Consider the following 25,168-nt stretch of genomic DNA (forward strand, 5'->3'; position numbering starts at 1 on the left):
CACATGGGAAGCCAGTAATGCAAGCGAAATCCAAAAAGTCTATTGAAGCCCATCTTCGATATCGTGCACAGCAACGGCGGCAGCTGCTCTTGCTTTCGCTGCTCGTATCCCTGGGGCCTATCCCATAGTCGTGATGTGCTAGCCGGTGTCACATCATGATCCCACCGTCATTTTGCAGCCACAGACGTCCGATCGAGCGGCATAGCCCTACTGTCGTCGAGCTCTTCGAACAAGCTCGCCTCGTCAGGTAGCAGGACATGCTAGTTTGACATGGCAAGTGGAATGGTGAGTTTCTTCTTAACTGACCAAAAGATAAGGGAAGGAATTGCGAGGGCAAGACGTATATTTATACCTCTTCAACAAAGTCAAGACCCTGGCAAGCCGAAGCAATCACTTCACGGAGTCGTTGAAGAGAGTAGTCACTGTTGGACACATGGCTGTTGCCTACAGTCAGTGAATTCTGTTTACCGGAAGTGTGATTAGAATGGCACGGTGATGGTAGATTGAAGGACTCGAGGCCATCGACCTTGAATCACAAATTCCTACGGCCAGCCCGCCCCCACGAAGTCGCCAATCCACACTCGTCCTACCGCTGATCCCACCGACTCGATGAAGACATCTGTGCGACTCTATCGGGATGGACAGCAGACGCTGAAGTCGAAGCGGCGGGGGGAGAATCTACTACGCCATCACTAGCAGCAGCAGCAGCAACCGCATCACCCTTTGCCCACCATCGCCGTTTGCACTACGAAGCACACCCTCGAGCTCTCTCCCTGACTCTTCGAGACCGTTCTGTATGTACTCCAAGCGTCCCCTAATACCTTCCCGTTCCTGCACCAAAGCCTCCTTCCGCCGCTGCAGCGCTGCCTTCTCGAGTCGGATCGCCTCTACCCGCTCCCTCAACCCTCCCAACGCAGCGTTGATCTTCGGAATTGGCGACGTGACAGGTGGCTGTTTCGGCCGTTTTGCTTGCTTCATGTACGCACCTGAGAGTGCGGAGGGAAGCGCGTGGGATGTTTGGGACTGTTCGAAGAGGTGGTGGCGGGCGGTTTCGTCGCCTGAGGAGTCGTCATCGGAGATCTCTGAGGCGGAATTGTCGTCGGAGGAAGCATTGGAGGAAGCATGATCGTTGCCCTCGGCGGCATCAATAGCAGCGCGGATTGCGTCCCGATGGGCGGCGGCGTTGAGCTTCGCGGAGCGGGAGGTCAGGTTTAGGGAGTCTGTTGTTAGGCGGTTTCGTTCCTTTTTGGTGTCGGATCGTGATGTTTTGCTGTTCCTGGAGATGCTACTTCCTCCTAGGAAGCCCTCGCCGATGATCGGTCCACTCGGCTCAGTAAACTCTTCGAAGCCCTCGGCGATGTCCTCGTCCTCATGCACGAGGCGCGTGTCTTTCTCCTTGGCGGGCTGATGCCATGTTCCGACCTGCATGCGACTGGGCTTGAACTCGCCGTCTGAGTCGTAGGCGTCGAGTGGTATGTAATCTTCGCTATCAGGATCTGTAGTTGAGGCAGGCAGGGCAGACTGTTCGAGTGCTAATCGTGCGCGACGGGCTTTGCGCTCTGCAATTTCTGTGGCTGAGGGGATGGCTGTGCTCGTGCTGGCGGGCAGCTTGCCGAATTTGGACTCTGCTGATAGGGCGAGACTATCCGAGGCTGGGTCTGGTGTTGTCGTGAGGGAGAGGTGATCTTTGGGTGTAGAGGGTGTCGAGGCGCGGAGTTCGTCGAGGGCGGATTTGCTGTAGGACGGTCGCGATGGGGCGCTTTCGTCTTCCCTTATTGATGTCTGCTTGAGTCGGTCTTGGAGTGAAGTAGGCGCGTTCCTTTTGAGTGGGCGGACTACGCTTGGGACGTCAATGTCTGAGGGTACAGCGCTACTTGAGTCGTTGGCATCTGAGGCGGTTGGGTCGAATGCGACTCGGAGTTTGGACTTCTGTTTCGCGGCGCCTGGACGGCGCACCGCTGGGCTACCGTTATCTGTTCACATCAGTCAGTCCGGACCGTCTGTATGGAGAATGCGTCAGGAATGATCGTGCTTGTCGGGTAGGGGAGTGAGAACTTACCATCGTCGTCGCCTGTATGCCCTGAATCGGAAACTTCACGTCCTATACGCTTGGGCTTTGCGCGGGCTTTGAAGAGTGACATGGTCGCAGTTGTAGAGGTTCGGTAAGACGTGATAGCAGCCTGCGACTGCCCTGCACGTTAATTCTGGGTTATGATGTATCAAGTCGACTACGTCGCAAAAGTTGAGGTGGACGCCGTTGACGCCGCTTCGGCACTTCGGGGTACGCCGAAAAGCTTGGCAAACGGCGTATTTAGGTAGTCTCCAACTTGGTATCGTGCCTCCCATAATGACATACATGTCGGGTACGGACTCTGCGCGAACGAGATAATGCTTAAGGGTCAGACTTCGGCGCACTGTGATCCGACCTATGAGACCTCGACTACTGCTGAAACCTTAGGATATTGTCGGACATCGAAGCGGTAACCTGTAACATGATCTAGTAAGATCATCGAGGAATCAGAATGCTTGCAGCACATGACCTAAGCAGGAGTATCCTCGAAGTTTCACTGTTCACGTGTCTGGCGTCGTATGAGATGGTGACATGTTGATGGTAAGTGCCAGGCAGTCAAGTCGGACATCACCTAGGTAAGGTGAGGTAAGTCGCTTTCTTGCCAAGGCTGCCTCGGATGCAACTGCATACAAACGAGCAGAGAAATAGCCCGAAACTCATCCCTTTCTGAAGAGACCGCTGCTTCACCGATTTCCACACCGCCATCAGACAGGCAAAATGGCAGCGCGTGTGCCGGTAGAAGTCCTCGAGATCGTTTTCCAGAGCCTACTGGAGCGCTGTGCCACTGACAGTAGCATCTCACCGACCGTGGTCCTGCGCGTCTGCCGACAGTGGAACGCTACCTGTGCTCGAATTCTCTGGAGGGATATCTCGCTGCGCAACGTCAACCTCCTGTCGAGATTCAGCACGACCGCGCCATCTCCGAATCTGCAACTCGTCAGAACAATGTCGATAGCTAGCCCGCCGCTGAAAACTCGCAGAGTCACAAAACCTGGTTCCATCTTGGCCCAGATTGACGAGAATGAAAGCTTTTCATTTGAGCGCGGAAACAATGCTTCAAGGTCTTTCAATCAAGACTTGGACTCACTCTCGTTGCTTCTCCCCCGGATGCACCACCTTACGTCGTTCTCGCTTCAGATTGGACGGACCGGGTTCTCGGATAGAGAGCGGGATTTCATCGTCAGCAGGACCTCGCTGCACAATCTGGTCTCTAATCTTCCACCATCAGTCCGACATCTTGAGCTCGATACCAGGTACCATGAGCAAGTCACGGAAAATGATGTACAGCCACACATTTGCCATGCGATCGCAGAACGTCTTACCCACCTGCAGAGCCTACGCCTTCGTCTGCGCCGGGTATGTTCCGACTTCTTCTGCCCATCTAAGAGCCTCAAATCACTGGTCATTAACATGATCGAGCTCGACAGTACGACACAAGCATACGCATGCGGGCAGACCGCAAAGTGGGAAAATCGCCAAACTTTTGAGGAGCGACAGGTCGTGGGCCAGGAAACATGTCGAAGCCTAGCTGCTGCAGCGTCAAATGCGGCTGCTAGCATGCCAAATTTGAGCACCTTCATCATCCTGGATGCTGAAAGCAGTTATGACAGACCTCTTGGCGTCGACATGCTTCGCGTGCGAGATGTTATACGTAACCAAACGACCACGTTTCCTCTATTCAAAGTTGATATGTCCCGGGATAAGGACGCTCTGATCGCCCGAAACGTCCTAAGAAAGCTCCCCGACGTCGATGCCGGCAATGATATCGTTGGGAATATCGCAGCAGTGGAGGTTTATGCCAAGGGAGGTGTCTGGGGCAATACAACAAGTGGCAGTCGGCTGCCCATATGTCTCAAGAACGAACCGGAAGCCCATCGCCACCACTGGAGCAGTGAGTTGCCATACATGACGAAAGAGCAATTCCTTGGGCTACCAGAACTGTTGAATGTCAAGTTTTGGAGCATGGAGAAGAAAGCAGGGAAGCAACTTGTACAAGCTCGCATTCAAGATGGGGTGGTCGACCTCGAGCCGTTGGTCAGGGACACCTACGAGTCGCCGCCACCCTCTGGTGATGACGAAGATGTTTTCGATGAAAGTGATCTTGAATCGGGCTACGGCGATCCCGATTTTTGACGATTTTCAGAATGGAGCATAACGAAGGACACGCAGGTTTTGGCCAAGTCACTTGGTCAGCACACGCTCACCACTTGGCGCGGAGAGCCACTGTCTACTCTGCAAGATTTTGACTTGTGGCCGTGGTAATCTCGAGCAGCGGGAGTTGTCTGAGAATGAAAAACTCAGCACAGCAATTTCGAGTGGACAGACCTCGACGTGATCCTAGCTGCCGAATAGAATTCATGTCGTATCCCCACAATTTCTCACACGACAACTCACAACTTGAACCTCCCCGTCACCACTTAGTGGTTCCCGGATCAGCCCATGAAGGCTCCAAAACCCCCTCTCCTTCGCCTAATCAGTACTTGGGAATATCTATCGTGTCATTCTGAGGTGAAGATCAGCCTCATGCTAATGGCTGGTCGTTCAGAAAAGTGGGGCACCTGAGCCGATGACGTGTTTTGGGGATGTGGCGCCAGCAAAATCACACGCGTGTAGATTCGAACCATCACTGCAGCTTCTATCATTGAATGATTCACCACCATGAGACAGAGCGTCCTAAGACTTTCTCTGCTGAAAATCAACGAGGCTCCGCGAAGATGACAGAGGGCGCCTCGCCGACCTCGGGAGACCTGCTGAACGACCCCTATCCGAGCCATGTCTGATACCTTGGGCCAAATTATCGATGGCGCCGCCGGCACCGCGCAAGGCAGAGAGGGAACGACCGTCCAAACGTTTGTACTCTCTTTGGCTGCTGGATTGGTGCTTTTCGCCGTCCAATTCGGCGCGTTTTTGATCGTGCGCAACTACTTCTGGGCTAAAAGGATCTATCAGCCAAGTAAGTTAGTTGCTCTCCCACAGTCAATTTTTTCATCTGAAGATGCGCGGTACTATGGAAACCGCCCGACCATATGTCTCGGGCTGACGGAGATGTCGCACACGATCTCTGTCATTGTTGATCCATACTGATGTGACCAACGAGTCCGGTCGACGTGAGAGAAGGTCAAGGTGCTTCTGAACTTTGCCCGATCCTGATTTGACGACCGAGTCAGCTCGATTCGGGGCAAAAGCAAATTGGTTCTGACGGAGCACTGACGCGGTTGCCATTCTGCTTCCAGACCTGTCAGAGCACGCGATACCTGATCAGCGCTTCGAGCATGGGTGGCAGAGCTGCCAGTCGTTGACCTTACACCCTTCCTTCGAGCATCGCCCTTTTCCGAAGTTAGGCTTACCAAGCTTACAGGATCTTTCTTGATACCGTCCAAAGAGCGAGTCAAACCGCCGCCCAATAACCCACTGAAATGGCTGTACGGGTTGCTTTTGACCTCAAACGATTTGGTGCTGCGGAAGGCGGGCATGGACGGCTACTTCTTTATTCGATACTTGGGTCTGTGTCTAAAGATATTCTTTCCAATGGCCCTCATAATTATACCGATCTTGATACCCATCAACTATGTTGACGGCAAGGGCACCAATACCATTGATGGGACGCGCTATAATGTCACCGGTATGGACACACTTGCTTGGTCGAATGTGTCTCCCCGGCACACGCAACGCTATTGGGCTCACCTGGTTCTAGCCGTAGGTGTTATTGCCTGGGTCTGTTGTCTCTTCTACTATGAGTTGCGGCACTATGTCGAGAAGAGGCAGCAGTATCTCGGCAGCAGGAGCCATCGATTGAAAGCTTCAGCCACAACAGTACTCATCACAGACATACCCAAAGATCTTTGCACGAATGAAGCATTGATGAAACTATATGATGATTTTCCTGGTGGTGTGCGAAGAATATGGCTTAATCGAAATTTTGAGTCCATCGTCAACAAAGACAACCTGCGCCGAGACTACGAAGGCGCCTGGAGAACGCCGAAACCGATCTGTTACGGAAAATCATCAAGAATAATCGGAAGAAGGGCAAAGCGACCGATGATGTAGATCTAGACGAAATGACGAGGCCCAATTCAGACTCGAGAACAGCAGACGTCAAAGACCGCTCAGACCATGATGAATTACCCACAAAACCAATCCAAGCCGCCTGTGAAGAGGACCTTCAGCACGATCTCGCGACTAAAGCTCTATGGACCCAGTCAGTCAAGCCCAGACAGCGGGCTACTATGCGAATTCCTCGTCCAGAGTACGCCTGGGCTTGCAAGGTGCCCTTAGTTGGCCGCTTCGCCTCACTGAAAGTAGACACAATCTACTTTTGCCGGAGAGAACTTACAAGGCTAAATCGCGAAATCGAAACAGAAATCGAAGAAGCCGACAACTGCTCACAGAATGGATCGGCTTTCATCCAGTTCCATACGCAGAAAGCTGCGCATCTCGCGTGTCAAGCAGTCGCTCATACTTTGCCGGGACGCATGGCTGAGCGCGCCGTCGAAATGTCGCCAGCAGACATCAATTGGTCGGCACTCAACTATACACGGCGAAACAGGGCGGTGCGACTTGTCATCTTTGTGGTTCTGTTTCTTGTGTTACTTTTCGCCTTCGGTTTGATATCCTTCTTCACTGGTCTGCTTTCGAGGGTGTCTACGCTAGCCGACTCCACTTCGTGGCTTCGCTGGATTGGCGACTTGCCTCGCTGGCTGATCTCATTCATACAAGGCACCGTGCCTCCGGTACTCCTGGTCATTCTCTTGAGTGGTCCCACGCCGATTATTCTACGGGCAATGACAAACAGCACGCGTGGAGCGACCACGGGCTCACGAGGCGAGCGTTCACTCCAGCTCTGGTACTTCATCCTCCTCTTTTTCGAAGTGTTCTTCATTCCGACAATATCTTCCGGCCTCACCAGCATTGTGCAGGAGCTCATCCACAACACGGCGTCTGTGCCTCAGATCCTGGCCACGAACCTCCCTACAGCTGCCAACTACTACTTCTCATTTCTCATCCTCCAGACTCTATCCATCAGCTCAAGCTCGATATTACAGACCATTCGTCTGCTCAACTTCTACTGTTTCGCAAAAGACAACACTCCAGACGAAGTCTTCACCAAATTGAGCTTCACGTGGAGAACCCGAATTGGCTCGAATATTCCATGGTACACTACATTTGCAGTCATCGGACTCGTCTACTCGATCATTGCGCCACTCATGCTACTTTTCATGTTGATCACATTCAGCTTCTTCTATGTTGTCCTCAAAAACAACATTCTGTATGTCATCCGAACCGGCGATGTTGACAGCGGCGGTGTCTGGTTGCCGAGTGCTATCAACCAGACCTTTACCGGACTATACTTCATGGAGGTCTGCATGATTGGCCTGTTCTTCCTGGTTCGAGACGCCCAAAATAAGGTCGCTTGCGAGGCTCAGGGCATCATCATGTCCATTGCATTTGTACTCACCATCATGTATCAACTATGGTTGGGACTGCACTTCAACGGGCTCTTCAAATATGCTCCTATCCAATTAGTGAGCGAGCCATTGCTGGAGGACAATCAAGCTGAAGCCGGAGCCGAGGGAGGGCGCCCTAGTTCAGAAGCTGGACCTCTGGAAGCCGAATCTATCGGCCCCGCGACTAGAACGACCACAGCAGCTACTGAAAAAGACATGACCGTCCCAAGCAAAACGCATGGCATGCCAGATGCTGTTCACCAACCTGAGGAGGCCTCTAGCCCAGTTCTCCTTACTGAAAACAGGCACCGAGGTTCCTCACAATCGCAGTCCCTGAACACGGCAAACATATCCCGTCGTGGCACAGATATGGAAGAACAGATCAAACACGACACCCACTCCGCCAAGCGCATCCTCGCACGCTTGAATCAACCCCTTGACGGTGCCAGACTCGCCGAGCTCGAAGCGCACCTCGTCCAAGCCGAAACACTCGTCAGCAGCACCATTATTCCCCGTAAACGCGCGGTTCAAGCGCTGATGATGAAGGATCCGATTAGCAGGATCATCATGCAGCACAACGACGATCTCGAAGCTCTCACGGAGGAAGAACGAGATATGCTGGTTAGTATTGCGTTTACGCATCCTGTTCTGCGTGCGTCTAAGCCTGGGGTGTGGATTCCCAGGGATGAATTTGGGGTCAGTGACGATGAAGTGCGGAGGACGAGGGAGTTCGGGAGAGACATTGTCATTGAGAACAGAGGGGCACATTTCAATAGGAAGCTGAAGGTGGAGGTGGATAAGCCGCCACCGGATATGTCTGAGTTCGCGTTGGTGATGGCTGAGTTGTAAATTATGGAAGGGAACGTCGTCAAGTAGGTCTTCAACTTCCGTCGTTCGCCGCTTGCTCGAGCGTCACATCCCGATACAAGGAGGCTTCGACTCCCATCAGTCGTCGCTTGCTTCAGCGTCAAAGCCATATCCATGGCATCTTTGACTGCCGTTATTCGTCGCTTGGATGAGTGTCTTAGCTCGATCCAAGACGCCGGTGACGCACGTCATTGACTGCTTGCCCGGAGTGGAGAGCCAGTCCCAGAATATCAATTTAGAGGCCGCCCTGACAGCACCCTCAGATTGGCTATGGCAAGACTGTGTGTTCAATCACGCTACAAGGACCTCTGGCTGTCGCCGCGACATACGATGCTTGTCCGACCAGAGACATGAGAGGTTGAACTTATGCAGGCTCAAGAGCGCTTTGTTTCGATGGAATCTATCTTCATTCGTATCGATAGCTATGACGACTGGCGTCTAACGATAACTGGTTACCGCCGAGATGCCTTGTTCATCCCACGGAGGTCCAGTGTCTGCGCAGCTCCCTTAACCCAGGAAGTGACTGCAATTGTTCTCTAATCCTCTGATCAATCCTGCCGTCCTTTTCGAAATGGCATAGGGGCAGTCGCCTGTGGAGATGAAAGACTTGAATTTGGAAAGTTCGCTCGAGGTCCTGCTTGGAATGCACCGCTCAGGCATCGACCAATCTCTGAAAGCCACAGTCCGATCGACCAGCCCCAAAGTCGTGGAAAACCTCGTACTCGGCAGGCACCTGAATTCAACGGGATCCCAGGTTTGCGAAGATGAGATTCTGAAGTAGGCTGTCCGGAAGGTGTTGGACTTGCCGTTGTGGATATGGTCTCGTGCGCTAGGGTTGTATATTTGGGATCGATCTCTGTTGGCAGGTTCTGGATGAGTGTCGCAGTCGATTTCCACGGAGCAGTGTGGATCAAAGTCTGCGTCGTCTCGTACTCGTTGGACGCTAGGCTTGGTGTTGAGCAGCAGGCGGTAGTGGTGTCAGCATGACAGGTGGAGGAGAACAATGTCATGTTGATGAGCAGTATGGTCGTTGCAAGTCGCGCCATCGTTGCCGTAAGTTTCATGTTGTCAGTTCGTCCTGCTATTAATGACGTGTGGGGACGCAAAGGGAGAGAAGAGAAAGGGGATGGATAGATAAATAGTCGCCCTGATGTATGGCCTGGCGTGTGTATACGTGTCACAGTATCTCAAGTGAAAGTCTTCGCCTTTGCAGGCAATACGAGCAGCCTAGAAACAAGAGCCTGATCCGGCACTACCATCCATGTATCACTTGCTGAGTCCGTGAATGCATGGCTGGGGCTTCACGACGTCCAGGCTGTTTAGTCAATTGATGGATTGGGTCGCTATGTACGATGTCGTCTATCTTGTGGTACATCGTCCGGAGACTGTCTCACGGTGTTAAGGGGACGCAATACCGCGTTCGCCTCGGTCGCAAAGGACGAAGGTTCGGTATACACGTCGACGAGGTCGAAGCTGGGTGTCACTGTAGAGAAGAAGAAGCTCCAAAAAGTTCGACTTCACGTTCAAGTTGCTTGTGCATTGTCACGTGACATTCTGCTTTAGCTTCAGCTCTCGAAAGAAGATCTGTTCCAGAATTTCTCTCGTGTCATTGAGTCCGTGAACGTTGTTATCGCCACACTATCGTAGAGGAGAAACGAGCCGAGGCAGCGCGTGACAATACATCCGACCACCACATCGCCGCCTTAGCTCCAGACATGCCAATCGCCGCACGATCAGAAACACTAGACGCCATCGGCTCCGCGCTATCTCGCCCGTTAACAAGTCAAAGCTCACCCCGCCCGCCATCTAGTAAAGCAATCCCTCGACCAACGATACAACGATCTTTCTCAGCGTCGTCATGATCCAGCACTCGACTTTCAGGCTGGCTATCTAGCATCCTACCCACCACGTCAGCGTCAGAAACACCCGCAGCATTTCACGCACACTGTCCAAGCGGCGAGCCTTTCTACAAATGCCAAACGCCAATCTTGCCACTTCATCGAACGAATTCGGATCACTCCGCGTCAACTTCGTGGACGGGCGAGCCGGATTTGACGGAGGGATCCTTGTCAACTTCGAAGGGGCATAGTCGGAATTTGACAGATGAGTCAAGGTTTACGTACCATTCGCGCCCAGCGACGGGGGCGTGGATCAAAGCGATCGGGACTGTTGGGGATGATGTTGAGGTATTGGATGAGCAGATCGGATGGGCATTTTGAGGTGCGAGAGGCGGGCATCATTTCGACAGATAGAAATTTGAATGGGAGGGAAGATACCCATGGCGCTATTATGGAATGCGTGATTTTGGTAGTACTGGACTCAAGACTTTTAGATGAACGAAAGGTCAGTGTATGTTATGATAGTGATAAATGGTCATGATGCATGTAATCAATACACAAGCCTGCCCGAGAATTTACAAAATCTCGAGCGCCCTCTCGCCCTGCTCAATCTTCAAATCCCTCACGAACATCTCCCCTTCGTACCTTTGCCATCGATTGCCAGCAATGAACCACACTCTCACCACCTGCCTAGGCATTTTCCTATCATCTTCACGACCCTGCTCAATATACTTAATATAATCCGCGTACAGATCCCTCCTCTCCTCAAGCCATTCTCCCAATTCCTCCGTACCCGAGCGGACAACAACGTGAAATTCTCGATCAGCCCAAGCAGGTAATGGACACCAATATCCACAGTCCTTGGGTAGTTCCCAAGACCAGGTATATGTCAGGTCGCGACCATTCTCAAATTCGAAAGCCACGGAGAGATAGTCGTGTGTGAAAGTCAAGTCTTCTCGCAGCCGCGATGGAAGGGACATCAGCAGCCATGTCCAGGACACTACGGTATTCGGTTCAAATGCGAGAGGCGGGCTGAGATTCTTTTGCAGAATCCCCGTATTCAGATCCGGCTTACAATGCATACACGGCTGCCCACTCCAATCGGTAAGATGGTAAATCTCCGACTTTCCCAAAAACCACAGGTATGACCACTGTCGCGGAACGTTAGAACTGTTAGAATTCTGATGACGGGTGATTTCTCGCCGCATGTAGTCTGCAAGAGCCACCCCTGAAGTTGCAGGCTTCACCATGAACCCCCAAGGACGGGTGACTTCGTCTTTCCAAACGAGTATAAGGATCTCAAACCGTCCTTCAACATTTTCGTAAACGCTAAGCGGAGAGGCAAGACGTCCGCGTCGGGTTCGCCGAATTGGCCGGGGAATTGGTTTGCGATGAACAGTTCGCCTGACTCGTCGATTGATTCGAATGTGTTTGAATCTCCTGTTGAGTTGAAAACTCGGCCATTGAGTCCGATTTTGTACCAGAGTGCAAATTGTGGTCGTAGATACATGTCGAGGACTCTGGAGCGCCATGCTCGCCCTGATGCGAATGTCGAGATTACTTGCCCCTGCTGGATGTGGATGCCCGTCGCACTCCATGGGATAGTATTGGCTGCCAGCGTCACGAACTTGTGCTCGAGCAAGGCATTCTTGACATTTCCATCATTCAAGAAGTCCTGGAATGTTCCTATGAATTCTTCTGCTGATGGGTCGTCCACATCTCGCTGGCTGGTACTCAACGATTGGTATCGTCGCCATGCTGCATCTACTGCATGCGGAGCTTGACTCTCTGTCAAGGTGCTCCAATGCGCTTGAAATTCTTCCCTATTCATAGCTCAGGTGTTGCATGTGTATCGTCCATTGGTCGGTAAGAGAGGACCGTGCTTCGGCAGTCCTGGGAACCAGATTGAGTTTCGTTTCTGATTGATAGCGCTGAGTTTAATTACTATGCTTGCGCCATACTGAACTGCATTCCTTCTTACAACTCTCCGTCCTTTACGTTCTAAGTCGAATTTCTTACCTCTGCTCGTGACGCCATAGACCCTTTCGACAAGCGTTGGAAATGCGTCTTGTACAGTATGTCACGATCAGCGCTATCGCGATGTTCAGCTTCATGCACTGGATCGTTCCTCCCCAATCGCCGTCATTCATAATTTCATTATTTGCCAACCAGCTCAACGCCCATAAGATATCAAATATTGGCATCGTGTGTATCTGGAGACTTGCTATGTATGATTTCGGAATTTCGATAACCGTACGGGCGCCAACGAGAGGTACTACCAGACAGCGTTGGCAGCCACTTCCATAAAGTAAGAGGTTGCGCTATTTGTGTTCAAGTTCTTGCCTCAATGTACCCTTGCACTCGCCTTCCTTTGCTCCTTCTGCAAAATCACTCCGACATGCCGACTTCCTTTGCCTCCTTGTCGACGATCACAATGCCGACAAAGTGATCTTGTTGTAGTTCTACAATGGAATTCTGACCTGATGGTTATTGCCCCCGTCTTTGTTGATCGACAGTCATTCTCTAACTGACAATGCCGTTGTACGATCGACCTTGTCCACGGCATGGTGGGCGGGTCACCGTGAAGCATAAGAACGGTGTTGGATGACGGCTCCAGTCGTCTTGCTCGTTCATCCCGCCCCGTCACCGGAACCGATCCAAGCCTTCACAAGCCAACCGCAACCCACTAAATCTTTGCTACCAAAACACCGACACAAAACATGCCGTCTGTATTTTCGAAGATCGTGGGTGGCGGTGTCACCAGCGCGCTGCCTGGTGTGTTGGCTCGAGTCGGTGTACCTCCCTCACTTACTACAGCTGTGACAGCAATTCTTCCTACTGCTGCGGCCGCTGACACTGTTTGCGACATGTTTGAGAGCCGAATGACTTCTTGTGTTACCATTTCAAACATCAATCCACTCGTCGACTTGGTACAGGCCTGGATCCGCGATCAGACCCCAACTCCATCTATTTTTGACCGGCCCAACAACAATTTGACCATCGGTCTGCCGCGTCCGCCGGGGATGTTGGGCCTAGGAGACGATGACGATGCCGAGTACGACCAAGGTAAAGGTAAGATCGATTTCGAGTGCGAAGCCAAGGACGGAGAAACCTTTGAATTCGAGAAACGGACTTTCTGGACCACCAAGAAATGGGAGGACAACAAACAGCTTGGACTGATGCTGACTTCGCTCACGGTTCACTGCTACGGACAGGACCCAGCGCCGATCAGGCGTCTACTGCAGCATATCCAACAAACTTCGGTCGAGAACAACGAGTATATCAAGTTGAGAATTCCCGGACATGGTTACAGCAGCAACGGCGGTATCAGCCGTTGGCGTCGGATCGATGGCAAGCGTGCCCGGTCACTATCTACAATCGAGCTCAGCGATGGGATCAAAGAGGACATTGTGTCAGACATTGAGCACTTCTTTCTTCCCAGCACGAAGAAGCGTTATCACCAAAAAGGACAGCCCTACCGACGTGGCTTTCTGCTCCATGGTCCGCCTGGTACAGGCAAGACGTCCCTAAGCTCTGCGCTGGCTCGCCATTTTCAGCTGGAGCTCTTCGTTGTCAGCCTGGCAACAGTAGCCAGCGACACGGTGCTCGCTGAAATGCTATCAGAGCTGCCTCCGCGTTCGATCATAAGCCTTGAGGACGTTGACAGCTTGGGACTGGGCCGTGAAAAGTCGGACAAGCGCGACGCTCGCGGCGTCACACTTTCTGGCCTGCTCAACGCCATCGACGGCTTCAACAGTCCCCAATCTGGCAGATTGTGATCATGACGACCAATGCAATCGAGAACCTCGACTCTGCTCTGGTCCGTCCGGGCCGCATTGACCGCAAGATCCTGATGGATCGGGCTGACAAAGATCAAGCCCGCAGAATGTTCCTTCAGTTCTATTCTGATGCGGAGAATGTTCAGTCGCTTGCAATACTGTTTGCGGACCATCTTCCAGACCGCGCTCTGACTCCCGCCGAGGTTCAAGGCTTCATGCAATTACATCCAGAGGATCCGATGGCGGCTGCCACTGGGATTACGCAGCATGCTCAACAAATCATGAAAGCCCAGCAAGCCACTTCGACCGATGGCGATGGCCCCAAGAGCGAAGAGATCGACGACTTGGAAGCTGTCATCGCACAACGAAGCGCTCACGGCAAAAGATCTCGAATGAGCAGACCGCATGTCCGTCGTCGGGTCATTCCCTTCAAGATCAGCAAGCCGTCGCCATTCGGAGGTAGGCTTCTGAGGTAAGTCGCAAGTGAACATGCAGGTAAGTCACACAGGTAAGTCGCAGCCACGGCTGATGATTGATGTTTGATGCCTCACCCTTCTTCTCACCCTTCCTTCCCAAGGCTCGCCTTTCCCTTTGCTCCATCAGTACGAAACGGGCTGTTCTCAGGCTCAGTAAGCCGTCGCTACTTTGAAGCAATCCTCTAAATCAATCACCAGATGTATGACCGTGGTAGGTCAAAGACTTAGATCGTACTTATTTCTGATCAACGAATCTTCTTTTCGCCCTTCTGGACTTCCTTGATTAAGTCGGTCCCAACCATCTTGTTCGCTCTGCATTGTAGCCCTGCACATGTGCAGAATATCCCCACTTATAGCACAGCACAGTCGATTAAAGATCTCGGCAAACCCTGCTTCTGTCTTCTCTGATAACGTGTTGATACCGTTCTCAATCTTGATGATCATTGATACCTTCACCTCATCGCTCCTTGACACTGCTGTTCGTACACGATACGGCGCCACGGCGTAGCCCGAAAAGCGGATATCCGGGGCGCCGTGAAGTCTTGGCATCAAGCCCGCTCGCCGATCTCCAAACTTCAGACGAACTTGTGCCTGCGCTCTTGAATAACCTCATATCTCTTCTCTACAAGCAGACGTTTCCGCCACAAGTGTCACAAGTCAATTAGTCCGATATCACGCGCCCCAAAGACTCGCGACAGCCAAACGGCCACCCCGAACCCATCTCGACTCTCCGCCTACCTCCCCACCTCAAAAGTCGCAACAGGCGCAACAAATACACAAAATGCCACAAGCACAGCCAGAACTGAAAAAGGTATGTTGCTCACAAGCCAGCGTTGCAGGGCCGTGCTATTTGATTTTTCGCACCATGCCTTCGTGCTCACTCAGCTCGTCTCTGCCTGCATCGCTCGCTGCGCTTGCCTGCATTCCAGGCAGGCTGGTGCCCCGAACACCTTCGCTACGCTCATTTTCCCAGCGGACCGCTCGCTAACACTCTGTGCAACAGTACATGGAGAAAAAGCTCTTCATCCAACTCAACGCGAACCGCAAAGTCCTCGGCATCCTGCGCGGCTACGACGTCTTCCTCAACATCGTTCTCGACGAGGCCGTCGAAGAGAAGCCTGACGGGAGCAGGCAGCGGTTGGGGATGGTGGTGATCCGGGGGAATAGTGTGGTTATGTTGGAGGCGTTGGAAAGGGTTGACTATGGGCGGGGTGGGCACTAGACGAAGCGCCCGAGAGCGCCCGAAGGGCGCCGCTGAGGGATGCGAGGCGGAGCCGACGCGCCGAAGCAGCAGTCTGCACGCAGTGCAGGCGAGCGGAGCGAGCGGATGCGCCGCAGGCGAATACTGCAAGGCGAGCGCAGCGAGCGATACTTTGTGCGTGCGCGGAGCAAAAGTTGCATCGAGGGCGAGCGTTGACTGGTATACCTTCCCGCAAGAAGATTCCTTGCAGGCAGAACTTCGAGGAAATCGCAACACGGATCTTGGGAAAAGGGGACGACGTTATGACCAAGTTCCTCAACCAGCGGCTTCGTTCGGCGGATCTCTCGATTGAGAGGCTGCGAGCGGCCAACTTCAAAAGAACTTACGGCAAATCGGACTGGATCTGCTACAGATGCACCGCCTTCCAAAGCTGCGGGCGACAAGATCAGCAGGGTCTTGATCTGTGACGAGGACGGATGAGGAACTCATCAGTCACGTAGTTTGGATTCAATGATACCCAACAAGTAAAAGCTCATGCCATACCGAATGCTATGCCAGAAACAAAGTGTCTATCCATATGGCCGTACTGCCGATTTTCTGAGCTCTATGTTTGCCTGAGCCCCGTGCTAAAGGAGTGAAGAGAAATCTACCGGCTGCTGCCCTGCGTTGCACAACCACCCGTATTCCTAATCTTTTGTCCAAGCAGCCGGTGTGCTCAAGCTGGCGTCACAGCTGCAGCCTGTCGAATCGAACAGTATCTTGCAAGAGAGGCAGACGCTCCTGTATGTGTCTTGCCAGAACAGCGAGCGTTGCTTGTGCAGCCTCTTCCAGACGATGGCCGATCGCTTCGTCGACTGTTGCGGGTTCACTCCCCGTCAGAGTCGCTACTCTCGGACTCGCTGCTCTCAGAATCGCTGCTCTCAGAATCAATTTTCTGGAATTCGCTTTTTCCAGACGCACCGTTCTCCAACACGCCGTTTTCGGACTCGCCGTCCTTGGACTCGCTGTTCCCAGATGTACTCAAGACGACGGAACCTGAGCCATGCGTGCGAGCGTGCTTGTTGAGGTTCGCTTGGCGCGTGTACTTCTTGCCGCACTTGCCACATCGAAAGGCCTTGACGACGGTACCGGAGCCACACGATCGGGCATGTTCGTTGAGCCTATCGCCGCGAGTGAACCCCTTGCCACACTCGCCACACTTCAAGCGCTTGTCGACGAAAGTACTGGAGGCACAGGAGCGAGCGTGCTGCTCGAGGGCGTCGCTGCTGAAGAAGTTCTTGCCACATTCGCCACACCGTAAGCGGTTGTTATCAGCGTGTGAAAATTGGCGATGACGGTTGCGGGAGGCTCGAAACTTGAATCGAGCAGAGCAAACAGGGCAGACGAATGGCTTGGAGGGGTCTTCGGTGAATGTCAACTTGCGACCACGGCGATTGCTTGAGGGAGCAGGCTGTGCTCCGTTATGAGCGTGAACATCGTGATCGTCTTCCGAGTCAACGTAAACCTTGTCATCGCCACTATCGGTCGGCGTATGGGCACCGGCAGTGCGTTGGTATCCTTCCTGGGAAGAGTGAGAGGGACTCTCGTCCGTACTGCGCTTGCTGCCACCAGATTCCGAGTCCGACTCTCCGTTCTACGAAGGTGTACCACCTCCACCACTGCTGCTGATCGAGCTTTGTCTCACGCCGCCCAGCTTCAGTGTTATCTTCTTCTGTGGCGGCTGCGGAAGCTCACTCAGCTGCATTGGGCTCTCCGAACGCTTCTTATGGTTCGTTGGCGGCGGCTTCACGTTCATCGGTGTCGACGGCTGTGGTGGTGGTGTGGGCATGGCAGCCGGGGTCTGAACCTCTGGCTTTACTACGATCTGTCCGGTTCCGAAGTATCCATCGTCCGTAGCAGCATTAGTGCTAGCTGATATGCTGGGTGTACGGCCGAATTTCAGCTTAAGAGACCCTTGCCGCTGTGGTTGTTGTACAGGAGCATGGTTGGATATTTTGATTGGTCCCGGCGGAGGCATAGTATTGTAGACCTTATCTTGTAGCGATGGCGGAGGTGCAGACTGAGGTGCAGTATCGGCTACCTGAAAGCGCGCTTTCATGATTTTCGTCCGTACTTTCGACGTCTGGCTGAATTTGAGCTTGCCCTGGGAGAAGTCATTAGCATCACTACTGTGGAATGTCAAAGGCAAGGAAGGCGACTCACATGACCAAGATGTTGTACCTTCCAGTATCGCGGCAATGGCAAGGTGACAACGATCTGATCTTTTGGCTCGTAGAGCATACGGCAGAAATCCAGTATCGTTCCGAGATCGTCAAATGTGATCTTCTCATATTCGGCCGCATCCCAGAGCGATTGCTTCAGCGTTTCATGATCGCCGAGATCTTTCTTCAGACCCTTAAGAGCAGCCTCGAGACTCGAGCGTCGAGCAATCTCCTCCGCACGACTAACAACAGCAGCATCATTTGCAGCAGTGTCCACCACGAGGAGATCTGCTTCGCCGTTGGTAGCTGATGCGGATTGGTCAATAGTAATGGCTTTGTGTGCTCCATCGCCGATTGCTTGCTGACCGAGTAAGCGACCAAACGCTGTTTGCAGTTCTCGTCGAATCATCGGCGAGCTGTCAACAGCCAGGCAGGTTACAATGTATTTGACCAGACTATGCGTGTTGAACATGTCTCGTTCAATCAAGATCTTGTAGGCTGCCAACCGCAGTAGCTCGTAGTTGCCAGGCCTGGTGTACTGTAGAAAATGCAAGGGTGAGAATCTGATGATGCCGGCGTGGGCTAGCTGAGCTTGACACTCCAGTGCAGTCCGAGAGTAGAGGTTCTGGTATGAGTTCGTCCACTCATCCATCCTTCGGAAGCGATCGATCTCTTCTACGCAGCTAGCTTCAAACTGGTTCAGCTCGGCGGCAGCACGGACTTGGTCGAGATCCATATCGTCCATGTCAGGCGGAGATGACGGCTTCGCCACCAAGGTTCTGACGAGGCCTTTCATTAGGGCTGACACATAGAATGCATCAGAATACTCGTTCGACGAGTTGTCGTTGAATTTGAGCTTGTCCAACATCCAGAGCTTGACGTCGTGTGGTGCATTCCCATTCTTGTCGCGGATCTTCGAAACAGCTTCCACAATCGCCACCTGAGCCATGTATTGCTGAGCGTCGGAGAAGTCGTTCGGACGGATGATAGGCATCCCGGAATCGAAATTGCAGAAAAGCTCATCGAAAGCCTTCTGGAGGTGAATCTTGCCAACCGTGACTTCGATACCTGTCTCATCGTTGATCTGATGTGCATGCTTGACCAGTCCTTGTGCTGCCAGATAGCGGATGCGGTGAAAGTATCTGCGGTCCATCAAGGTCCTCAATAAGATTGATGACACTGTCTTGTCGGCTTTGTAGGAGGTGATACTGTTGATCGCCTGCAATTGAGAGACAATATCTCTGTCTTGCTGCAGCTGTGAGGCGTACATGTAGCCTTGAAGGCCAAGCTCGATGTGAGCAATCCATTCGAAATCGGCATCCGCGCGGATCCATTCGAAAGACTCCATCTGCATCATGTTCTCCATTTCCTGGCTCCAGTCCACGAGATCCCAATTCTTCAGGTCCTCTTCGTCCTGCAGAACGTCGCCAAGGTAGTAGACCAAGCGCTTCTCTTCTTCCTCGTCTTCCTCTTCCACAGCTTTGGCCGTAACCTTGTTGCGCTGTTTACGCGTGCGCTTCAGACGCTTGTACTTGGTCTTGTAGGGCACGTCAATTTGAGTATAGCCGTCTCTGATTTGTACGATGTGCTCGTAGGGACTTCCGTCCGCCTCGTGCACTCTTATTGTCATCGGGCCAGTGAAAAAGTTCTGCTTTTCGGCTGCGTAGACTTCGTTCCACTCTTCTCGTGCGTCACGCACGAAGTTAGAAGCATCAAGCTCCTTGTCTGCCGTGGTCTGAATCTGCTCAAACAGCATCTCAATCGTCAATTTCTTCTTGTTGAATCGCTGAGTGATCTTGAAGTGCGGGCAGCCAGCTCCCTTCACCCACTGTTGCATGAAGTCGTTGATCGGACCGTGGTTCGCACGTTCCGCGGTCTTTTGAAAGAAATCTGTCGATAGTGCGTTGTTCTCTAGTTCCGATGTTCTCGCACGCGTTAGGATTTTCGAAATTATGCCTGGCATTTTGGCGGCGCCGGCAGTCTTGGCCATTCTGCGATCCAGGATGAACAATACTACTGGCGCCTTCAATGCGATGAAATTGTAGGCGTGAGGATCGATATGAAGGATCTCGCCCATTTCGTATATTGACGGCCTGTCCTTGTCTTGTGCCACAATATCGTCTGACAGCATCCGCATCCTAGCTCTGTACTCATTGGTACCGCAAAGCTCCTTCATGAACAGATCGGTCATGAAGTGAGCTATACCCACGACGACCCACATATCTTGAGCAGTCTCAGGTATGATCCAAATTCCTAGCCACTGAGCGGCTAGGGAATGAACGAGCTTTCGTGCCACATCCTGACAGGTGTCTATGACCTGTTCCGGAAACAGCAGTCGGGTGCTGCACATGGACAGTCCGGCAAACACAGTGACATCGTCTGCCAAGTCCTCGATGAAGCAAATCGAATGCGTATTGAACGGAGCAGAACTGTACAGCTGCACCATCTGGTCCATTGCTCTGGTGGTTGGCAGACAGGTGTTCTTGACTTCTTCCGAACGTCGGGGCAGGCAATACCCGAGCATCTGCACAGCATTGTCGCCTAGCTTGTCCTTCTCCTCTGGACTTCTGAGCTCATTGAGATCGACGCGCTCAAAAGGGCCGATCGCAAAGCCAATCTGTCGTGCGGACAATCGTTCGAGACAATTGAAGGTCACGATCTTCTTGGTCGGATCAGTTTTCGACACAACTTCGTGCTCGAAGTCTCCAGAGCACACAACGACCATCTCCTTGTTTTCATGTGCTGGCCTAGATATATTTTTCGGCTTTTCGTTTAACGAGAGACTTGATAGATCGGGCTGGAACTGCGCCAGTGCATCACCAACAGTCTTCGGAATCGTTATCGAAATTTCCCAGAAGCCTCGAGCATACAGCGAGTCCACACATGGGAATAGTGCACCAGCTACGTCGCCACCAGGCTTTCCGCGCGTGTATGCATGTGGCCAGCGACCGCTGCCTCGATCACTGGTGATGAACTGGACCAGATCGCCCATATGGTTGCTTTCGAAGTCCATCGAGACAGTCAAAGGTGTGTACTTGGCGCTCGAGGAGCCTGCGAGGCCACTTGCATCCGCCGGGTTGATACCGTTCTGCGTGTCATTTGAAATTCTAATTGTGTTGCCTGTAGTTGTATGAACGTCGATCTCGTTGACCTCCGATATCTTCACGGCAGGCGGCACTGAAATGACCAGGTTCGGGAACGGTCGTGGCTGACTTTGTCGCACGCTGTCGATCTTGGCAGCGAGTATATGATGTTGGTGGGCGTTCGCGTTGAAGTTGAGCACAGTCTCTTTGCAGGGATCGACATGATAGTAGTTCGGAGTCTGGACGCCATTGATAACAACATTGCGGATCTTGCATTGGCGAGCATTGAGATAAATGTCCTGGAAAGTGCTGGATTCCGGATGAATCTCGATTTCGACTCGACCAGTAATTCGTTGGTTGAAGTTGATGTCGAGCTCGACCTTCTGAGAAACGAGAGTGAAGCGATTGACTGCGACGGGAGCTTCACGTCGAGTGCCGACGACTGCGCCGTTGACGATGCGTCCATTGTGATGCGATGCGATGCGTTGGCTCGATGGTGCGGATTACTGTTTGCGATCCGCCTTCCGGGCGGACGCCGGTTGATGAGTAGCGACACTCACCATCAAACAGCCGCGCGATCTGTGCCTCTAGATGCGTCGTAAGTGAGAGACAGAGTTGTAGACTTCGCCTCAGTGATATCGATGAAGCCTCTAATAGTAGTGATGGAAAAGTAGAGGACACCTGATTGTTCAAGAAGGTATTCAAGAGGCAGCGAGGCAACTCCCGCGCTAATTCTCTTAAGTGCTTGGCGGGCACGACTAGTGGTGTCAAATTCCAGGGCACTTGCATGAATAACTCCACCACACATCATCGTTGACTCGACCACATGTCACCTCAACTCACCGGCAAAAAGTCGATGACCTCGCTCCTTGCTCCCCAATTCAGCGCTTGCTTTTCGAAGTTGTTCTTCGTGCTGCATACAAGGATGGACTGTGCTGCTTAGCGTATAAGAAACGTACTGATCTTGGTCACTCCTTTTTGCTTTCGCTTCACTCTACAAGGCGTCGGGCACGACTTCCGTGCAAAGCACTTCTGTCAAGATGTCTTCAGGTAGGAAGTCGCTACTCAAACAAACAGTTTAAGATCTAATAATGAACAGGTGACACTCTGTCACCACAGGCACTTGCCAACCTCAAGCTCTACAAATACTCCAGCGTGGACAAGTCGTTCATCTCCAACTATGTTCTCCGCTACTACTGGAATGCTTGCGTCAAGCTGCTCCCAATGTGGCTTGCCGCGAACATGGTGACGCTGCTTGGTTTCTTTCTCATCATCGCCAATGTGATGCTTTTACAGGTCACCATTCCAGACCTCGTTGGACCAGGGCCTGTGTGGGTGTACTGGTCCTTCGCCTTCGCCTTGTGGGGCTACTCGACCATGGACAACATCGACGGAAAGCAGGCTCGGCGAACAGGAACCAGCAGTCCACTGGGCGAGTTGTTCGACCACGGCATTGACTCATTGAATTGCACACTCGCTAGCTTGCTGGAGACTGCCGCCATGGGCTTTGGCCCAACTCATATCGGAGCATTCACAGCTATGGTGCCGGTGCTACCCATGTTCTTCTCGACCTGGGAGACGTACCACACCCACACGCTCTATCTAGGCGTGTTCAACGGCCCGACCGAGGGGCTGATCATCGCCACTTCCATCATGGCCATCTCAGGCTACTACGGTCCCCAGGTCTGGCAGACACCAGTCTCAGACCTCATCGGGCTGGAGAACATCTTCGGCGACTTGTCGTGGCGTGAGGGCTGGGTGCCGCTACTCCTCATTGCTTTCTTCACAGCGCATCTTCCCGCCTGTGTCTATCACGTCGTCAATGCCCGGCGAGCTGCCAACCTGCCTGTGCTACCCGTGTTCCTAGAATGGACATCCATGCTCATCTTCTGCGGCAGCTGCCTCGCCTGGCTCGGCTCGCCACACTCTAATCTGCTCAAGGATAACCACCTCGTCCTCTGGTGCTTGACAATGTCGTTCGTCTTCGGCCGTCTGACCACCAAGATTATTTTATGCCATCTCACACGACAACCATTCCCATTCTTCTCGGTCATGCTCGTCCCGTTGATCGGCGGAGCAGTACTCGCGCAAGGCCCGAGCTTTGAGCTTTGGTCGGCGTGGAGCCCGACAACGGAATTCAGGTACCTGCAGGGATATTTCGTGTTCGCAGTGGTGGCGTATTTCACTTGGGCGGTGAGGGTAATCAATGCGATTTGTAAGGTATTGGAAATCAACTGCTTGACGATCAAGAAGAGGAAAGTCGATGCCGACGAGGCGGACAAGGGGAAGAAAGAGATCGAGAACGAAACGCCAGCGGCGAATGGCGAGCTGAGGAGAAGCACGAGAAAGAAGGCTTGAATGAAGCACTGATAGAACTTGAGCACTACCCAGAGGACTTGTGGCATTACTGTTTGTTGCGCAGTCGCCTGGATATCTGCTTCATGCACCAAAAGCGGAGGAACTGGACAGACTTGGTCATTGACAATATAGCTATACCTGCCCACCAGCTGACCGTACGAATATATTTTCAGCATGACTGCCAATTATCTAGAGACTGATATTAGAAGAAGCAGCAGCACATCGATCTCGACCCGTACTGACTTCAGAACTCCCATGCAAGTGTATCCTCTTCATCAGTCCTGTCAAACATACAGTCTCATCTCGTCCCGATGATATCGACCTTGTCGCCGCCGCCTCTTCGACTCAACCCTCCGATCTCGCGCCGAGATTCTCCAACTCACTTCCCCATTGCGGGGAAACAGCATCGTAGGCATTGATACGTCAATAAATATATAGACAACACCGGAGGCCGCGTGAACCACAGGCACGGAACAGCTGTACCGAGGACGGTGACGGCACGTGGACTCTCAAGATGGCAGCAGCAGCAAGTCGCAATGTGCTGCGACGGTCCATGCTCTATGGTACGTTCCTGGCCTTCTCAAAGCTTCTCTGTGCCTCGAAATACATGGCCGGAGCAGCAGCAGTAGCAGCAGAAGGACGTCCTCGCCGTTTCTCCTGCCTTCAGACTGCCCATGTTAAGGACGTAGACTAACATTGCTCGGCAGTCCCTGGCTCCTCCCAAAAATTTCTCGACAAGTCCCGCACCCTCACCGCGGACTGCATAGCCTACGACCTCGAAGACAGCGTGACACCCGGCCGCAAAGCCGAAGCCCGCAAGCTCGTCCGCACCGCCATCGACCAACCCACCCCAGACAATGTCCGCGAGCGCGCCGTCCGCATCAACAGCGTCGGCAGCGGCCTCGCCCTCGCCGACATTCAAGAAGTCTTACAATCCCCCAACCTAACCACCCTCGTCGTGCCCAAAGTCGAATCTGCTTCGGATGTGCACTTTGTGCGCGATGTGATCGCCCACAGCCGGCCAAAGGAGCTGGCCGACAGCAAACCTCCAATTACAATGATCGCGCTTATAGAGTCTGCTCGATCACTCACAGACCTGACCTCGATCTGCGCCGCCGGCCCGGGTTTACTGAGTGGGCTGACCTTTGCGGCCGAGGACTTCGCGCTCGACCTCTCCCTCACACGCACACCCAGCCTGACCGAGTTCCTCTTCGCTCGCAGCGCAATCGTCACTGCGGCACGTGCCCACGACCTTCCCTCCACTCTCGACCTCGTCGCAACGGCGTTCCGCTCGGAAGCAGACCAGGAGCAGCTGGTGCAGGAATGCGAGGATGGCGTAAGGATGGGGTTCAACGGGAAACAATGTATTCACCCGAGTCAAGTCGCCACGGTGAATAAGGTCTACAGTCCGTCGGAAAAGTTAGTGGAGTGGGCGGTGAGGCTGGTGATTGCACAGAAGAAGGCGGAGGAGCAAGGACGAGGGGCGTGGACGTTGGATGGGAAGATGATTGATGCGCCTGTTGAGGGCAAGGCAAGGGCAATCGTGGCAAAAGCCGAGCAGATCGATGCGGACCTGGTCAAGAGACTAAGGGAGCAGCACAAGGATCAAGAGCCGCAATGATGAGTAGGGAGGGTGATAGCGAATTGAGATGGGTGACTTGTGCGGATGAATATGCTTTTCGATAGAACTATGTGGGGGGATGATTCAACCAGACAAGGGCGGATGATCCGGAATTCACCAAAGAAGTCGAGGATGAAGCATGAGGAGCATACCCTACGGGACAGGAGCAAGGCTAGGCAAGTCTTACAGGTGTACGTGTAGTATTTCGCATGCGAAATGAATGTCACAC

General features: G+C 52.8%; 9 protein-coding genes across 9 annotated transcripts; 6 read left to right on the top strand and 3 right to left on the bottom strand.

The window, feature by feature from the left end:
• Nucleotides 1-681: 681 nt before the first annotated feature.
• Nucleotides 682-2,141, bottom strand: AB675_4327 (uncharacterized protein; the record flags this gene model as incomplete). Its single annotated transcript, XM_018144456.1, has 2 exons — nt 682-1,973; nt 2,060-2,141. 2 exons carry the CDS (start codon nt 2,139-2,141, stop codon nt 682-684), a joined length of 1,374 nt encoding a protein of 457 aa, XP_017996506.1.
• Nucleotides 2,142-3,481: 1,340 nt separating this feature from the next.
• On the top strand, nt 3,482-4,204 carry AB675_4328 (uncharacterized protein; the record flags this gene model as incomplete). Its single annotated transcript, XM_018144457.1, has 1 exon — nt 3,482-4,204. One exon carries the CDS (start codon nt 3,482-3,484, stop codon nt 4,202-4,204), a length of 723 nt encoding a protein of 240 aa, XP_017996520.1.
• A 639-nt stretch (nt 4,205-4,843) lies between these two features.
• Nucleotides 4,844-8,364, top strand: AB675_4329 (uncharacterized protein; the record flags this gene model as incomplete). Its single annotated transcript, XM_018144458.1, has 3 exons — nt 4,844-5,024; nt 5,430-5,962; nt 6,046-8,364. 3 exons carry the CDS (start codon nt 4,844-4,846, stop codon nt 8,362-8,364), a joined length of 3,033 nt encoding a protein of 1,010 aa, XP_017996535.1.
• A 2,431-nt stretch (nt 8,365-10,795) lies between these two features.
• On the bottom strand, nt 10,796-12,051 carry AB675_4330 (uncharacterized protein; the record flags this gene model as incomplete). Its single annotated transcript, XM_018144460.1, has 2 exons — nt 10,796-11,371; nt 11,569-12,051. The coding sequence occupies 2 exons, from the start codon at nt 12,049-12,051 to the stop codon at nt 10,796-10,798; spliced, it is 1,059 nt and encodes a 352-aa protein (XP_017996545.1).
• An 889-nt stretch (nt 12,052-12,940) lies between these two features.
• On the top strand, nt 12,941-14,475 carry AB675_4331 (putative mitochondrial chaperone BCS1-A; the record flags this gene model as incomplete). Its single annotated transcript, XM_018144461.1, has 2 exons — nt 12,941-13,933; nt 13,978-14,475. The coding sequence occupies 2 exons, from the start codon at nt 12,941-12,943 to the stop codon at nt 14,473-14,475; spliced, it is 1,491 nt and encodes a 496-aa protein (XP_017996487.1).
• Nucleotides 14,476-15,256: 781 nt separating this feature from the next.
• On the top strand, nt 15,257-15,697 carry AB675_4332 (Small nuclear ribonucleoprotein G; the record flags this gene model as incomplete). Its single annotated transcript, XM_018144462.1, has 2 exons — nt 15,257-15,286; nt 15,479-15,697. 2 exons carry the CDS (start codon nt 15,257-15,259, stop codon nt 15,695-15,697), a joined length of 249 nt encoding a protein of 82 aa, XP_017996561.1.
• An 844-nt stretch (nt 15,698-16,541) lies between these two features.
• Nucleotides 16,542-21,426, bottom strand: AB675_4333 (Transcription initiation factor TFIID subunit 2; the record flags this gene model as incomplete). Its single annotated transcript, XM_018144463.1, has 4 exons — nt 16,542-17,309; nt 17,361-17,819; nt 17,879-21,343; nt 21,388-21,426. 4 exons carry the CDS (start codon nt 21,424-21,426, stop codon nt 16,542-16,544), a joined length of 4,731 nt encoding a protein of 1,576 aa, XP_017996559.1.
• A 574-nt stretch (nt 21,427-22,000) lies between these two features.
• AB675_4334 (Cholinephosphotransferase 1) lies at nt 22,001-23,318 on the top strand (the record flags this gene model as incomplete). Its single annotated transcript, XM_018144464.1, has 2 exons — nt 22,001-22,010; nt 22,060-23,318. 2 exons carry the CDS (start codon nt 22,001-22,003, stop codon nt 23,316-23,318), a joined length of 1,269 nt encoding a protein of 422 aa, XP_017996499.1.
• A 514-nt stretch (nt 23,319-23,832) lies between these two features.
• AB675_4335 (Citrate lyase subunit beta-like protein, mitochondrial) lies at nt 23,833-24,939 on the top strand (the record flags this gene model as incomplete). Its single annotated transcript, XM_018144465.1, has 2 exons — nt 23,833-23,881; nt 24,026-24,939. The coding sequence occupies 2 exons, from the start codon at nt 23,833-23,835 to the stop codon at nt 24,937-24,939; spliced, it is 963 nt and encodes a 320-aa protein (XP_017996548.1).
• Nucleotides 24,940-25,168: the final 229 nt, after the last annotated feature.

This window comes from Cyphellophora attinorum (genome assembly GCF_001299255.1).
Source record: "Cyphellophora attinorum strain CBS 131958 chromosome Unknown Contig30, whole genome shotgun sequence".
NCBI classification, from domain to species: Eukaryota; Fungi; Ascomycota; class Eurotiomycetes; order Chaetothyriales; family Cyphellophoraceae; genus Cyphellophora; species Cyphellophora attinorum.